At 42.7% G+C, this 16,338-nt stretch overlaps 1 protein-coding gene across 2 annotated transcripts in view; it reads right to left on the reverse strand.

Annotated features, from left to right (window-relative positions):
- Positions 1–16,338, reverse strand: part of ldlrad4b (low density lipoprotein receptor class A domain containing 4b) — a 244,340-nt gene that overhangs the window by 110,192 nt on the left and 117,810 nt on the right. For both annotated transcript variants that reach the window (XM_030393471.1, XM_030393472.1), the window contains one exon: positions 10,021–10,161. In XM_030393471.1, coding sequence (XP_030249331.1) covers positions 10,021–10,161 — 141 coding nt within the window. The remainder of the gene's footprint in view (positions 1–10,020; positions 10,162–16,338) is intronic.

The raw sequence follows: 16,338 nt of genomic DNA on the forward strand, positions 1-16,338 counted from the left end.
GTGAATTATTCTGATAACCTTGAGCTGAAAATGTACATGAATGAAAAGTGGGCTGAGAACCATGGCTCCAGTGAGGCCACAGCCACAGACGATGGAATCCAATCGGCAGCTTTCACAACATGACAGTTCGCATGGAAGAGGATGGAAAATCAACCCCCACAACCAACCAGCACCAGTCTGTTGAAGACTGTTCAATGGTGGCAAAATCTGAGAAGTCACACAGAGTTCATTGTTTGCTGGCCAACACTTGTGTTTGTATTCAGAGTTTCTGAGTACTGAGACGTGTCATCATTAAACTAAACTGCAAGTAAAGCAGATGCAAAGACAATTTGCATAAGTTTTTTTTTATTTTTCTGATTTTGTCTGCCTTTGTCTGCCACATGTTAATCTTAAAGTGTGCGAAAGCTGTACTCGGTGTATACAGAGCTTCAAAGGCTGCATGACATTATAAGGGCCAATACATTGCAAGTGCAGCAGAAAGTGTCTTTAGTTCTAAATTTGCGGGGTTCAATTACATTCGTTTTATTTGTTCACATAACAGCCGTTTAATCCAAGTTTTTGATGATGAAATGCAAAAAATGAAAGTGACACTCCACTATATTACCATTGCTGTTTCATTAAATGCACTGTATGTAACTTCTGCCCTGAGGGATCTCATGACGTGGAATCATAGGACTCAAGTATATTTTTATGGATGGACAGACACAGTTTTATTTGCATCATGATTAGTCACCACTTCGATCCTCTTTCTCTGAATATCAGCCAGAAGTTACCGCCACAGGTGACCAGTTGAAAGGCATTGTTACCTTGGATAAAATTCAGGATTTGGGGGGGGGGGGGTTTGAACATTAGTAGGAAACATTTATGATAATGTAAGTGCACAACTCAACAAAACATAACAATATGTAATAAAGATTCCTCAAATTGAACGCAGCACAGGCCAAGCTGTGGTCCTTTTTCTGGGGTTTTGTGTCACACCCTCAGTTTGAGAACACATTTATTGATATAAATTCTATGACGCTTAAAGCTTGTGAAACGCTCAGACAACCTCTGCAATGAATGATAATCAAGCATCATACACCTAATTTTCCTTAGATGGCGTTTTGGAGAGCACTCTCCAACATCCTCAAACACTGACCACAAAGTAAAAAATCAAACACATTTCTTATGTTAAGCCTTCATGAATATCCAAGAAGGATTCAACAATCACCTCAGTCACCTCCACCCGACCGCCCCTCTGACTCAACAGGTGGACTGCCCTCAGAGTTGACCATATGGAGGGACAGTAGTTCAAGTGATCACCGTTAAGCAGTGGTGTGACCAGGGCCGATGGCAGTCTTAAGTATCTGCAGCTGCTGTCAGCTTTAATTGGCCCGGCGGACTTACAGCCAGGCGCCACTTATCTCTGACCTGAACTCTGCTGGAAAAAACATTAAACAGGCTTCAAAGACTGCTGCTGGGTTCAGGAAGGGAGGGCGAGAGACAAAGAAAAAGACTAAAAGACACAACAGTTCAGATTGAAGCAGCAACTACAAAAAGTATGAATGAGAGGCGGAAGTGGAAGGACAAGGGAGGTCCTGGTAAACGTGTTGCCAGTGCTTTACCTCGTGGTTCTCATGTTGTGTCTGCTCTGAGTGAATCGTCTAACCGCATGGAGACAAGGCTGCTCCACAGAGAGCCTGAGCACAACAACCGGTCAACCTCAGCAATCTGAATGTTAATGAGCAGGAAGTCTCTCTCTCTGTGGCTCTCTTATATCTCCTTATAAGTGGTACATGAAGTGTAAGTAGGAAAAAGGGTAAAGGGAGTTGTGTGAAACATCACAACTGATGTGTGAAGAGCTATGTCACATTTTCTGCATTAATACAGCTTTTTGAGATTGAGGTGCCATTTGTATGCATGACTATAAATGAACTCAGTCAGCCAATCGGCGGTTGACACATTGGGCAGTGTTCAAGAAATTCTACATGAGCTACAGTACAGGGGAAATAAGGCTGTGGCTTTTTTGTATTACTTTAAACCGATCACAATCGGCAACACAAAGCCAAGGACGCAGCAATGCAAAACAGTGACTGGAGAAACTTGTTTTGCACATGGGGAGGCGAGTTCTGGCATTAAAGCTGCACCATGTAAGAATATAAGACTCTAAAAATACTAATTAAAAACTAAAATTATCAACAGAATGTTAACAAATGACAGTTTTGAAGTCATGACATCTGTGTGTTGTGATGCAGGGATGTCTACTGAAGATAGCATGCTAACCAGTTAGCCCTTGCTCATCCTGGTGCTAAGCTCCTGACCAATGTTCACAAAAACACTGGTCAGACTGTGATGTTGTGTCCCTGGCCAAAAATCTTCTGGTTGGACGCAAATTATTACAGCGTGGTTATGAGGCGCACAAACAGATGGTGACGTCATTTCAGTGTCCAGTGATGGTCCAGCCAGGCCCTCTTTGAGAAACTAACAAAATACTTGTCGTGTTATTGGAATGAAAGAAGAAAATGCTTTTCCATGCTGTGGGTGCGTCCGCTCCACGTCCAAAGACAACGCCCGTTTCTTTACAATAACAAAAAAAAGTCAATGCCATTTATGTGTATCTATATGTAAATTATTGTCTTGTATATTCTGTCTTCATTTTAAGCCTGTGGTGTTTGTAAAAGCCTTTATCTAAGCTGTCTGCGCATGACACATGAGGACTTCAGGACTCTGACAGATAATCAGGTGATGTAGAATAAATGCGACACAGTCCCCGTGATGAAGAAGAGAAGAGTGTTGATTCCACCAGTTTATCACCACCGCTCTGCCAAGTTTCAATGTAATGTTTTGGTATAATGTGAACAATGTGCTCATTTTACATCATCCATTTGTCTGCATGCAATTTTCTCTATATACTTGACTTGATGAAGCTCTAATCGCACATACAGGTAGACCGATACACACAGACAATATTTCTAGGGCATGCCTGGGGTCTGGGGGTCACTATCATCTAATCACAGCACTGATCATCTCATCACCCGTCCCTCCACCATCGCTGCCTAGACCCAAAGGCACCATTCAATTAACAGCATCCTGCAGCCACATTCATTTGCTGCCTAATTGACCTCTGAGTCGCAGTGGAGATCAAGCCCTGGCAATGGCAACAGCTGCACAGAGTGAGACTCCAGCATGTTGACACCATAATTACACAGCAAGTCCTCCAAAATGGGCTGTGGGGTCAAAACTGAGTGAAAAGAAAGATAAAGAGGCAAGACAAAGGGGCAGAGGGGTTGAAAGAATAAGAAATAGATGAGGGGAAAAATAGAGGAGGAAAGCGAAGATAGAAAAAACGAGGAGAAGGAGAGAAGAAAGCTGACCAGAGGCTTGTTCAACCATGAGATTAGCCTAAGTGATGAAAAGCAGGGAAGAAATAGAGACAGGGACAGTTGGAGAGCCTCGGGTAAGGAAATAGCAAAGAAGATGGATGAAAAATGCTTTTCAGATCCTTTTAAGTCTGGGTGAGAGGAGAAATCAAGATAATATGCTTCTACAATAGCCAACACTGGGACAGGAACGGCCACTGGGCTGGATCTAATAATGGGGGTTGATAAATAGTTTCAGCATCAATCACAGCGTACGGCTGCACCCACTCAAGGTTGAAGCATTAAATTAACATTGGTGTCTGGACAGCCGTATAAAAGATAACATCACTTCAGCTCTCGAAGAACATAAAACAAACTAATCTAATCTGGTGTCCCTACCGCAAAGCCAGACTATTCAAAGCACATGACAGAAACTTCCATGACAACACATGAAAACAAGATCATTTGGGGTGGCGCCAACTGGGATTTTTTGTTGCGATTTGCCAAATACAAGACTGAAAGTAACAGTGTCAATGAAGAAGAAGATCAGAAGTGAACCGCACGTTACAGACACACCTAACACATCATGCTGGTCTGGTTATAGGCACCACAGACATTATCCCTTACGGACGCAACAAGCGCGTCATGCTAACAGTTTACTTTTGATCTTTGTGATAAAAGCATTGACAGGTTTTATCTCTGACATGCTGTAACACATTATAGGACCACAGTATTTCCAACTAACTCTGTAATGTCAGTGACACAGCAATATGCTAACATTAGCTAAGGTAAGTCACTCTTTTTTTTTTGTTTTTTTCATCATTTGTAGAGAATCGGGAAGAAGAACAGGCCAATTTGTCTTAGAATGTTACAGAATCTCACTTAACCTTATTAAAAAAAATGCTTTTCAGTGTCTGTAAAACAGATTTGAAAACCTATGACACAATCACACACCTTATCGTGATCACTGCATGATGAATTGAGTGCTGACAGACTGAAGTAGTAAAGTTGGGTACACAGTGGACAGTAGACCTTAGATTTTTCCTAGATTCTATCTCAGAAATGTTGTCTCAAGAAATAAAACAAGTTTACAGCATCAGAAAAAATGTTGAACCTATCTGTCGTACCCAACAGCCCTGTGTGGGGCTCTCAGACAGTCTGGACTGGAGGAGAAGTCAATAGTGAGCCTTTGCAGAGTTATGACTCTCCAACACAAACAGAATCAATCAGCGAGCCTGAAGCCGCGCGATGCTATTGAAGTGCAGCTCACACTGGACTGGGATCAATGGCGAAGCTAGAGTTGACCATCGATCGAAACCATCCTCTGGTCTATCTCCCTGTCCCTTCCTCACACTTCAGCAGAGACTAACAAGGTAAGAGAGCCAAGACAAGCCTGGCTGAAGTAAAACGGCAGCATGTAGCGTTCACTCCTTGATCTGAAAAGAAAAAAGATTCTGAAAAAACACATTCTTCCTCAAATGATCTTTGAGGTCTAAATGGTGCTTTAGACAGCCACTTTAAAGATCACTCAGACCCCCACAGGGGTCTTACCTGCCATTTGGAGAGTGGCAGATATTGAAGTTGTCCTGCTGTAATGGGCTTAAAAAAAGAAGTTTCAATATTCCCAAAAAAGTTTTAACTCTTGAAAGGGTGAAATAGTCGGTGTAATAGTCGGTTTCCCCATACTGCATGTATTCAATGCAGTGCTGTCACTGCCCAGTTAGAAGTGGAGAGGCTTTACTCTTCTCTCACGTCACATAAATCATGTGAGTGTGAGAATGCCGGCAGCTGGCTGTCGTCATCACTGTCTCAAATTAGTAAACTGAATTAGTTCAGTGAATGAGGAAATTGTATTATAGAAGGATTTGTTTTTTAATCATCCATGGACAGAAGGCGGTCGGCCTTGTTGGATTACAAATTCTTAACAACAACAACCGGCAGTTGTAAACAGTAAACTGTAGTAGCTTGATGTGTTCTATTGCCAGTACTCACATTGAAATACTGACATTGATTTTAGCCCAACTTCTATCTGGATTAAGCCCACTGTAGTAACGAAAAAATACTATAAGGGATGCACCAGATCGATTTTTCTAACCGATACCAATAACTTATAATTTGCCTGCCTCTTGGAATCGATAACCGAAAAAGAAATTATAATAATATATCGGTTTACATTGTTGTATCTTAAATTTTAATATTCACATTCTCACACTCATCAAACCATTCAGTCAGAACTATTCATTATGTCTCTCAACTGATTTACTTTCTCAACTGTTTTTTTTCTTGCAATTTGCAACCCATTTTTTAAATATTTCTGATATAGCTTAAAGTCATATTATAACAAAACTAATCCACTGATATTAATGCTAAGAAAGCACACAGAGTGCCCTGTTTCAAAGTAACATCAAGTTCCAATTTGTATTTAGCTGCCGTTCTCCTGAATCACATTGTGTTCAGCAGCAGCATTTCAACAGAAAATCAACACTCGATGTTTGTGGCTTCTGAAAACAGCAGAGGTGTAAAGGTCTTTAATGGTGTATTCATAAGTTACTTGCTTGTTAATTCAGCATAGTGATGAAGGTCGGCAACTGTGCAATTTTTAATAATGCATACACAAGTAAGCAACAAACTTCTAGACCTTATTCGTTTGCTGCAACGTATTCATTTTTGATGACATAACCTTTTAAGTTATCCTTCTGACTCTGCATGGAACATTCTAAAAATGCAAATCGAATTAAAGCGAGATGAACAGCAGGCACTGTGGCTAAAAATGACAATCATGGTACAATACTAGAACAAAATGGAAAGAAGTCTGTGAACTTATACTATACTCCAGTTGGCAGTTGCGAGGTGACCAGAGGAGAGTGGGGCCATGGCAGCCATCCTCATCAGAAAAAACAACTACATGGGTAAACTCGCAAGTAGCTCATTACTAACCCTGCTTATGCTTCCTGTTAGGCAGCAACCTCTTGTGGCCATAGTCATTTTTATGGGAACAGCAAGAAAATGAGGTGTTATAGTATATAGAGCGACAAAGTCTGCTAAACGCCTTGATACCACGTCTCTGGCACGTCTGTGTGCAAAGCGTTCTTTTTTTCCATCCTTCATATCGCACTAGGAGCGCTTCAGGAACAGAGCGTTGTGCCTGCCTGATGTTGTTGACGCACTCGGATTGCATTAAATTTGTCATTTTTATTCTATTGCTTCAGCCATGGGTGAGTGGGCTATGTAACTAAATGGTTTCTTTGTTTTTCTGTGTTGAACGTGTTTGTTGTTGATATTTCCAAATGTCTGATGCTGTACATCCACAGTTTGCACTGTGTGTTTTATTTTGAAAACTGACCCGCTGCTCTATGCCGTTCCTGTGTCCGACTTCCCGCCTGGTCGATCCACTAGACCTGGCATGTTTTCTCCGCAGAGCCGAGTGGAGAGCCGCTTCTGAGACGCTGCTGAAATGCAGCATGGCACAGCTAGACGGCCATGATCGGCCCCAGCAGCTGTATTGTGGCCGGCGACGTGCCCTGTTGAATTTAGGGCTAAAGTGGAGGTTGGGCTGGATGGTTAAATAAAACTATTCCAAGAATTTCACCCAAAAGACAGCTGTTAGTGTCCCACGTGAAAGGAAATATCAGCAGTGAGTTATATTGATGCTAGTGTGATTAACTGACCACACATACCTTAACTTAATATACAAGTGACGTACTTATTTTAATCCAAACCACAATGTATTCCGATACCTTACCAAGTCATTTCTTGCCTAAACCTAACTAACTGCAAACGTTCGAAGGTCTGGTACGTCTGACGCGGTTACACTGCAACGGTCGTGTTAACAGTAACATCTGTCATGGAGTCACTGGCAATCCACCTATTCAGTCATTAACGTATGAGGATGTGTTTGAGAGGAGAGGAGAGGAGAGGAGAGGAGAGGAGAGGAGAGGTGCAGGGCATCAGGCTGCAGTGTGTCTAGACAGTATTCATGATCCATCTGTCTGCCACTGCCACAGCAACAGCCAGCGGCTACAACAAGATGGCAAACTCCATTACCACACAGAAACATTTTCTATCTCCCTTCTCTCTCTCTCTCCTCCTCACCCCATACCCTCTCTCTCATCTCTCTGTCTGGCCCTCTGTCTTACTTCCACCCCCTTTTTTCTCTCCACTCCCTCTGAAACTATCTGCACTCTTTTCTACCCCATGTCACTCTTTGTGGGCAATCTCTCCCTTCCTTTGTCTTTTTCTCCCTGCACCCATTCGTCTCTTTTTGCCTCCCTTTCTGTATGTCTCTCAGGCATTACTAGAAAAATGTGCACCGGCTCAGAAAATTACAATCATTGTACAGCTTCCCCATAATGCTGGCCACAGACACTTACATTAACATTCGCTCTAGACAGCTAAATATTTTAAGTACCCAGCTCAGGATTCTATCCATTGGAACTGAGTGCCCCCCCCCCCCCCCCCCCCAAATAAAAAAAAGGTTGTTTCTAGTGCCTTGTGGAGGATGAAAAGGGTAGACAGACAGAAAGAGAAAAAAAGGGCTAAATGTACAAAACAACAAGGTTGCCAGGTTTAAGAGGTGGTGCAAATTTGAGGTAAGGAGGTGAGGGAGTGGATGAGAGAGGGAGGGAGAGAGGGCTGAGAGGAAGAGATCTAGTGGAAGGTAAGGAACCCGCCAGACACACACACACACACACACACACACACACACACACAGAGCCGAGGATGAAAGTGCTGCTGTAAAAAGTTTTCCCTCTCCTCCTAAAAGTTGTTGAAAGAGAACGCTGCAGCACATCAAAGTGGCCTGGCAGACAGCCATCGTAGCCCATTGGTGTCCTTCACCCAACCCCCCCACCCCGTCTCACTCTCTCTGTTTCCATTGATCGCGACGAGTCGAGGGAACACTCTCATTCCCTGGACAGTGCTGCTCGGCGGGAGTTAGAAGGAGGTGGTGGGTTGGGGGGTGCTTATGAAAGCACACAGAGTCAGACAAAAAGCTGTACAGAAATGGAACGCTGGAAAAAGTTTTGAGGAGGATGTTTCAGATGGATTTAACAAAATCCTGTGTTGTATGTATATGGATCCCACCCTGTGGCCATTTATATACCTTCAACTATTGTACAAGGCTCCTACACCCACTTATCGCTGCTGTTGATTGTGATGTTTGCACATACCAGTGTGGCCCTGTGATATTGCAAGGCCATGCCTTTATGATTTGAGATTCAACATGGTGGTGCCCAGCCGCTGGACACAAATCTACACTTTTGATAAACCTTAACCAAAACATTATCAACTTATTTGAACACCAGCAGACCAACAACCAACCAACCAACCAGCAGACCAACAACCGACCAACCAACAGACCAGCAACCAACCAACAGACCAACAACCAACCAACCAACAGACCAGCAACCAACCAACAGACCAACAACCAACCAACCAACCAACAGACCAGCAACCACCAACCAACCAGCAGACCAACAACCAACCAACCAACAGACCAGCAACCAACCAACCAGCAGACCAACAACCAACCAACCAGCAGACCAACAACCAACCAACCAGCAGACCAACAACCAACCAAAAGACCAGCAACCAACCAACCAAACAACCAACCAACAGACCAGCAACCAACCAACCAACAGACCAGCAACCAACCAACCAACCAACAGACCAGCAATCAACCAACCAACAGAACAGCATCCAACCAACAGACCAGCAACCAACCAACCAAAAGACCAGCAATCAACCCAAATCCCTGTTATCATGCCATTCAGATGCGGGTAGCTAAAGTTGTTTCACAAGGACCCTCATGAACGAACAGATGCTGACAGTATAATTAGCTGGGAATACACATCAAATGCAAGACATTATAGGCTTGACTAAAGCGTACATCATCACAAAATCTGACCTGTGTTAGAAGTCACTGTTCTCAGAGCCAGCTGTCTTTTCAGCAGCAACAGCAACATGACAGAAGGGGGCCAAATCATCTTTGACAAATGAACGGTATTAGAAAATTCAACATACAAAAGCAGTTTGTTGTCAGTCCGTCTCTTTGGGACAGTGTTAGCTGCCCTTTCCCTGGTGATGACTGTCTCTGTAGACAGGTGTATAGGGCAATTAAATCTCTGCACGTGCTGCAAACATATTTTTTTCTATTATTTCTCATCAGCGTTGCTTACTCACTACTGCCTTTCCTCTATGTTTGACTTGTGAATGCGTTTGGGTAAATTACTGAACATTTCATTGTCTCAGATGCTCATGTGATTTCACTCTGTGTAAATTAATGGCTATGTTATAAAGATAATGGTTATCATGTTGTTTATTTAACGCCTTCATTATTAAATTTGGTGCTGCTGTTGTGCAAGAGTTCATCACTTTTTGAAACTCTATACCAAAATCTAGCTATCTTAGAAAAGTCATCGTATACCATGGAAAAGTGGTTTGCAGTAGCATGCCCAAAAAGGATGGTACAACTCTCATGATCCACCCCAGCAACAGTCATCACATCTGCTCAGTGAGATCGACAGGGAGAGCAGAACCAAATCAGCAGAGAGGAAAGAGACAGTTTTGAAAGGGGTATAGAAAACCAAGTTGAAGATGTGAGTCTGTATCTGTCTGTGTTGTTTGATGGTGTGAGGGACAGAGAGGGAAGCACAGAGATGGAGCAGCATCCTGAAGTACTCACAATTGAAGATGCCCGGCGGAGGGTGCTGGGTGACCACAGGGCAGTTTTCCTCATCGCTGTTGTCCCCACAGTTATTCAGCTGGTTGCAGATCAGCGAGCCCAGACGCAAACAATTCCCATTGGTGCAGTGGAACTTGCACTCTGTGCAGGGAAGGGAGGGTGGGGGGAGAGGGGAAGTAGAAAGTGAGAAGACATTCCTTAGAGTCTGAACATCAGTCCAGAAGCAATTATTAAAGGAACAGCTCTCCCAAAAATGAAAATGAAGTCATTATATACCATATTTTTTGGACTAAAAGGCGTACTTAAAATCCTTTAATTTTCTCAAAAATCGACAGTGCGCCTTATAATCCGGTGCGCCTTATGTATTAATTCTGGTTGTGCTTACTGACCTCGAACTGATTTTATGTGGTACACAGCGCTCAAAAATCCATCCGCTTGATGGTTCATTGGAGCATTACGGCTACCGTAGTCAGGAGCCTCGCGGAGTAATACGTACTGTTCTTCAACATAATATTATGTTGTGTGTATAAGGACCCCATAATGGCACCTGTTAAGAGACATGCTTACGAAGCGGATTTCAAACTCAAGGCTATCAGTCACGCAGTAGAACATGGGAATAGAGCAGCTGTGAGAGAATTTAACATTAATGAATCAATGGTACGGAAGTGGAGGAAGCAAGAAGATGACCTGCGCCAAGTAAAGAAGACCAAACAGAGTTTCCGAGGGAACAAAGCGAGATGACCACAGTTAGAGGACACAATTGAACAGTGGGTTATTAAACAGAGAACAGCAGGTAGAAGCGTCTCTACAGTCTCTATACGACTCAAGGCAACAGCGGTAGCAAGTGACATGAAGATAAACGACTTTCGAGGAGGTCCTTCTTGGTGCTTCCGTTTTATGAAAAGGCGTAATCTCTCCATCCGCACAAGAACTACCATCTCGCAGCAACTGCCAAAGGATTACAAAGAAAAGCTGGCCATTTTCCGCACCTACTGCAAGAACCAGATCACTGAAAAGAAGATCCGGCCAGAACACATCACCAACATGGACGAGGTCCCCCTTACCTTTGACATCCCCATGAACCGTACTGTCGAGAAAACAGGGACCAGTATGGTATCTATGCGCACCACAGGGAACGAGAAGTCATCTTTCACTGTAGTTCTCGGTTGCCAGGCTAATGGCCAGAAACTACCACCCATGGTCATTTTCAAGAGGAAGACTTTGCCAAAAGAAAAGGTTTCCAGCCAGCGTCATCATCAAGGCTAACCCAAAGGGCTGGATGGACGAGGAGAAGATGAGTGAGTGGCTGAGAGAAGTTTACGTCAAGAGACCGGATGGCTTTTTCCACAAATCTCCGTCCCTATTGATCTGCGACTCCATGCGCACCCATCTCACCGATACTGTCAAAACCCAAGTGAAGCAAACTAATTCCGAGCTTGCCATCATTCCGGGTGGATTAACCAAAGAACTCCAGCCGCTAGATATTGGTGTCAACAGGTTGTTCAAAGTTAAATTGCGAGCTGCGTGGGAGCATTGGATGACAGAAGGCGAACACACATTCACCAAGACAGGGAGGCAACACCGAGCGAGTTACACCACTATCTGCCACTGGATCGTGGATGCCTGCGTTAAGGTATCAGTCTCAAGTGTGGTCCGAGCTTTCACGAAGGCCGGAATCATCACTGAACAGCTAAGTAACAGCAAAGAGACTGACTCGGATAATGACGAGAGGGATCCGGGCATGCTTGATGCCGAAATCGCCCAACTGTTAAACTCAGACACTGAAGATGAAGAATTTGATGGATTTGTGGAGGAGGAATGAACTGAGTGAGTGTATTGTTTTGTATGTTATGTGTTACAACTGAACAATGTTGAGAGTTATGAACGTTATCAACGAGTTATGAATGAGTTGAATAAAGTTCGATTTATCTGACTGTTTTGTTTAGCTTAATGCGCCTTATAATCCGGTGCGCCTTATGTATGAAAAATAGAGAAAATAGACCTGTTCATTGATAGTGCGCCTAATAATCCGGTGCGCCTTATGGTCCGAAAAATCCGGTACGCCCCCTCATACTGATGGAAAGTTATGGGAAGTTTTGAGATCCACAACACACTTCTGGAGTTCACAGCAAAACATTGTTGCAACGTACTCCTAAACCTTTTTTTCAATTTATAAAAACATAAAATGGGTCCATACAGCTAAACCAGCGTAATCCAAGTCTCCAGAAGCCTTGAGATTCCAAGTTAATTAAAAAGACAATACTTACATCCTTGACATAAAGTCGAGCTCATGCAGCCACTTCCAATCAGGAGTGAGCTAAAGGTTTCAGCTATAAAATGGATGTAAATAACATCTTTTCAAATCAATTTTGGATCCTGCTGCTTCTGGAGACTTGGATAATGTTGGACGATCTTTATGGAGCCTTTTTTATGTTTCTCTCAGTTGTTTTATAAGTTTTGTGGACCATGAAACTTTCCCCAACTTTCCATTGGCGTGGATGTGAGTAGATTATGACTGAATCTTAAAGTCTGTGTAAAGCAAATTCAGCCACTTTCTTCTAAACACATTAAAAAGGTAATAAATGTATTTCCTTAAAGCCATTCAACCATTTAGAATTTAATTTTGGAGCTAGGCTCACAAACTGTGTTTCAATATTTCTGTGTTCAGGATTTAATGGGCGGGTCACGCGGCCATGATTTGCATAAACCTGGCCCTGCTGTGGAAGTGGTATAAATACATTCAGCGCATTAGCTTAGGTGTTTTTTCCGCTCGCTCTCGAGTCTCGCATAGCATCTCTTAGAATAGTTTGCAGCTAGCTAACCAGTCAACCAGTCAGCTAAACAGTCATGTCTCCTCCACATCGCTCGTGCATCTTTCCTACTGACAACAATGTAAGGAAGCTGTGGATCGATTTTGTCAAGAGGAGCTACTGTGGCTAGTTTAAAATCACCACCATCACTGTCTCTGCAGTGTCCACTTTACCTCCGATTGTTACAGCAACTGTCACCAGGTAAAGTCTGGATATCTGAAGAGTCCGTTGACGCTGGTCAGTGGGGCCAAACCGACCCTCTCGTCCCCAGCTTGCATCCTCCCATCCCACCGACAGCGCACGCTCTCATCTCCGCCGCCGGCATTATGTGCCCGCCTGCGACCGTCCCACTGACAACAGGTCTTTCATCTGGCATTACATGCCCGTCAGAGAGTGTAAGTAGAGTTTAGATTCTCTGCCCGAGCCCGACCCTGACCCGACCGGGACCGCGGCCGCGGGCCGGGTCGGGCCGATATTTCCCGTCAATATCCTCGGGCCGGGTCGTGCCGGCCCTTGATCGAGCATCTATGTGTGTGTGTGTGTTTTTTTTTTTAATAACTCAAAATAATGACTGTTTTTCCAGCTACAAAATGCGCATCTCTCTCCTCCCTCCATGTTGTTTGTGCCGCTGCGTGGTTTTACACGTGAGTGAGTGTCCTCGTGCTGAAAACGTGACTTCCTGCGCACATGACGTCACTTCCCGAGACGCAAGAAGAAAGCAAAAATATATATTTTTACTAAGGAAAATGACCAAAATAATAGTAATGCACTGTGATTTGAATAAGTAACTTTATTCTGATTAGTGGTTTGGAAATATTACCATGTTAGATTACTCCTCACTGAAAAAAGTGGTCAGATTAGAGTAACGCGTTTACCGGCATCACTGCACGGGCTCGGCTCAGGTCGGGTCGGGCCTTGATTTTTTTTGGGCCAGATCTAAGCTCTAAGTGTAAGTGTGTGCTTATGTATGTTATAAATATTGTACATTTGGGCAATTAAATGCATTTTGCTGAAGGTGCAAATCCTGAAAGTGATTTTACATTGTGCATCCTGTCATGCCCATGTAATGTTAGCAAATGTTATTGCATTTAATCATGACATGATTTGGGAGTCCATCTGACAGCACAATGACAATCTAGAGGTAATATTGTATGTGCACCAATATAACTATGACAAGGAATTATATGTAGACTGGGGTTTTACGTTTGTGTGTAATGTAAAACATGGACTGTGAGGAACGAGGCTGAGCACTATCAGTGTCTGACTCAGAATCAGTTTCTGGCTCTGATGGCTCAAACAGGTCGGGCTGGGTCCGTCCGATGACGCTGCTAGCTTCCATTGTTACTGTAAGTTATGTCCTTGTACAGTACACTGAGGAGGCTCCCCTCCCTGCGTGGGCGTGGTTCCAGCGCCTCTAACTGACACGCCCCCAGCGTTTTACAGCAGAGAGAAGTGCTTGTTTTTCCATGATTTTGAGACTTAATTTTATATTATCTTTCAAATTTGGCTCAGTGGTCAATGACACATGTTTCTGTGATGTGACAAACTCATAACACAAATTTATTTCTGCTTTACAAGGATTTTATTGTTTTGGGTCAACTGATTTTCAACTTTGCATCCTTGAGAACAAAATGATTTTCTATTCAACATCTTTATCTCTACTTCTCCCCCTTTTTGTCTGCTGTGGCAACATCATGAAGATACATACAATCAACCAATGACAGAAAAATTAATAGATGGATAAATAAATAAGTCACCCATTTAAAAAAATAATAATAATGGTGGTGTTAATTCGAAAGACATAGAGAACACAAAGTCAAATATAAATGATGCCCTCACATACACCAGCATCATCTACCAGTAGTAGTTCATGCAACCACATTCTAAAATCAGTGATAAACTGTATGGACAACAAAATGCTCCTGGGCTGTTATGTGCAGTTCTGCCCATTAATTATGCCTCAGAATGTGCAAGGTCATGTGAAGTGATTTTTTGTATATACCTTTGAGCTCAAACACAAAGCAGAGTTAATGCTTTGAGTTCACACAGAAACAAAGTCAGGCAAAATGTGGTCTACCATTCAAAACAACAAATAAATGAACAGCTTTTCAAACAGGCCTTTGATGTGCTGCAGCCCTGAACCATAATGTTCTGTCACGGTTAATACAAGGCGCTTCTTTACCCCTAAATATTAATTTGCCTGATTAGCACTACCTGGTGAAGATAAATGTTAAAATGAAAAAATATAATATATATATATATATATATATATATATATATATATATATATATGTGTATGTATGTATATATACATATGTATATATACATACATACATACATACATACATACATGCATAAATATAGTATAATATCAGTTGCAAAGTTAAGAGTGAAATAACTATTACTAAAGTTCAATTAACTAAATGTACCATTTGATAATAATTAATGATGGTTGTCATAAAGTGTTACCAACCAAGGATATTGTCTGTTTTTTATTGGTCCGTATATCACCTACAAGCAACTCATTGCTGACAGTTCAGTTTGAGATTTGGGTATTAACGCTGCTAGCAGCTAAGATAGTCTTGAACCACTATCCACAAGCAGATATGAGGAGCAGGCTACAGATCTATTGTCAGCTCAATTCTTTCCAACTCCAAACCCACAGATTTTTCATTTTCAAACTTGAATTCTTCAGCCACAACAGACGCTGCCTCAAGTGACAACACTTTTATCAAAGGACATTTAACAAAGTTCATACAGCTCCCTCTGGAGACAGCAAAGGCTTCATACACCTTTTTTCATGTATGCATTGGTACTCCTGGAACCAGATTTTGTAAATCAGTCATTTAAAGCCATGGAGATAAGTTTTGGTCTTATTCACAGAAGTTCTAAGACATGTGCTGCTAACTTTGTTGATGAATCAATCCAGTGTGTTTTTAAAGAAACAATGTCCTGGTTAGTTAATCCACAGACCTCACTGTAAGCAGTTTCACTGCTCTCATCACCTATAAATGTTAAATATATTTCATGGTTTTAGTTCTGTGTACACAAACAAGAAAAACCATGAGCAAAACAGGGAACCCATAAGGACCGGGGGAACAGGCAGAGGAGCACAGGAGATGCCTGGACGAAAACAGACAGGCACAGGAACACAGGAGAGAAACAGAACACTTGGAAAACAGGAGAGCAGGAAGTAGAAGGGAGAGGGAGGGAGTCATGCTATGGGGGGTCGAGGTGAAGTCTGAACAAATGAGTCTTGAGTCTTTTGCGGAATATGGAGAATGATTCAGCCATCCTGACATTGGTCGGGAGTGTGTTCCACCACTGATGTGCCAAAACAGAGAAGAGTCACAACTTCACTGAGCTGACTTTGTTTTCTCTCAGCAATGGCGGTACCAGCCAGCCAGCTGATGTAGAAAAGCAAAGTGCTCTCAATTGGGCGCGTGGTCTGACCAGTGTTTGGAGCTAGAAGGGTGCAGTTCCGTTGACGGCCTTGAAGGCCAGCACC

This window comes from Sparus aurata, chromosome 17 (assembly GCF_900880675.1).
Source record: "Sparus aurata chromosome 17, fSpaAur1.1, whole genome shotgun sequence".
Taxonomy (NCBI): domain Eukaryota; kingdom Metazoa; phylum Chordata; class Actinopteri; order Spariformes; family Sparidae; genus Sparus; species Sparus aurata.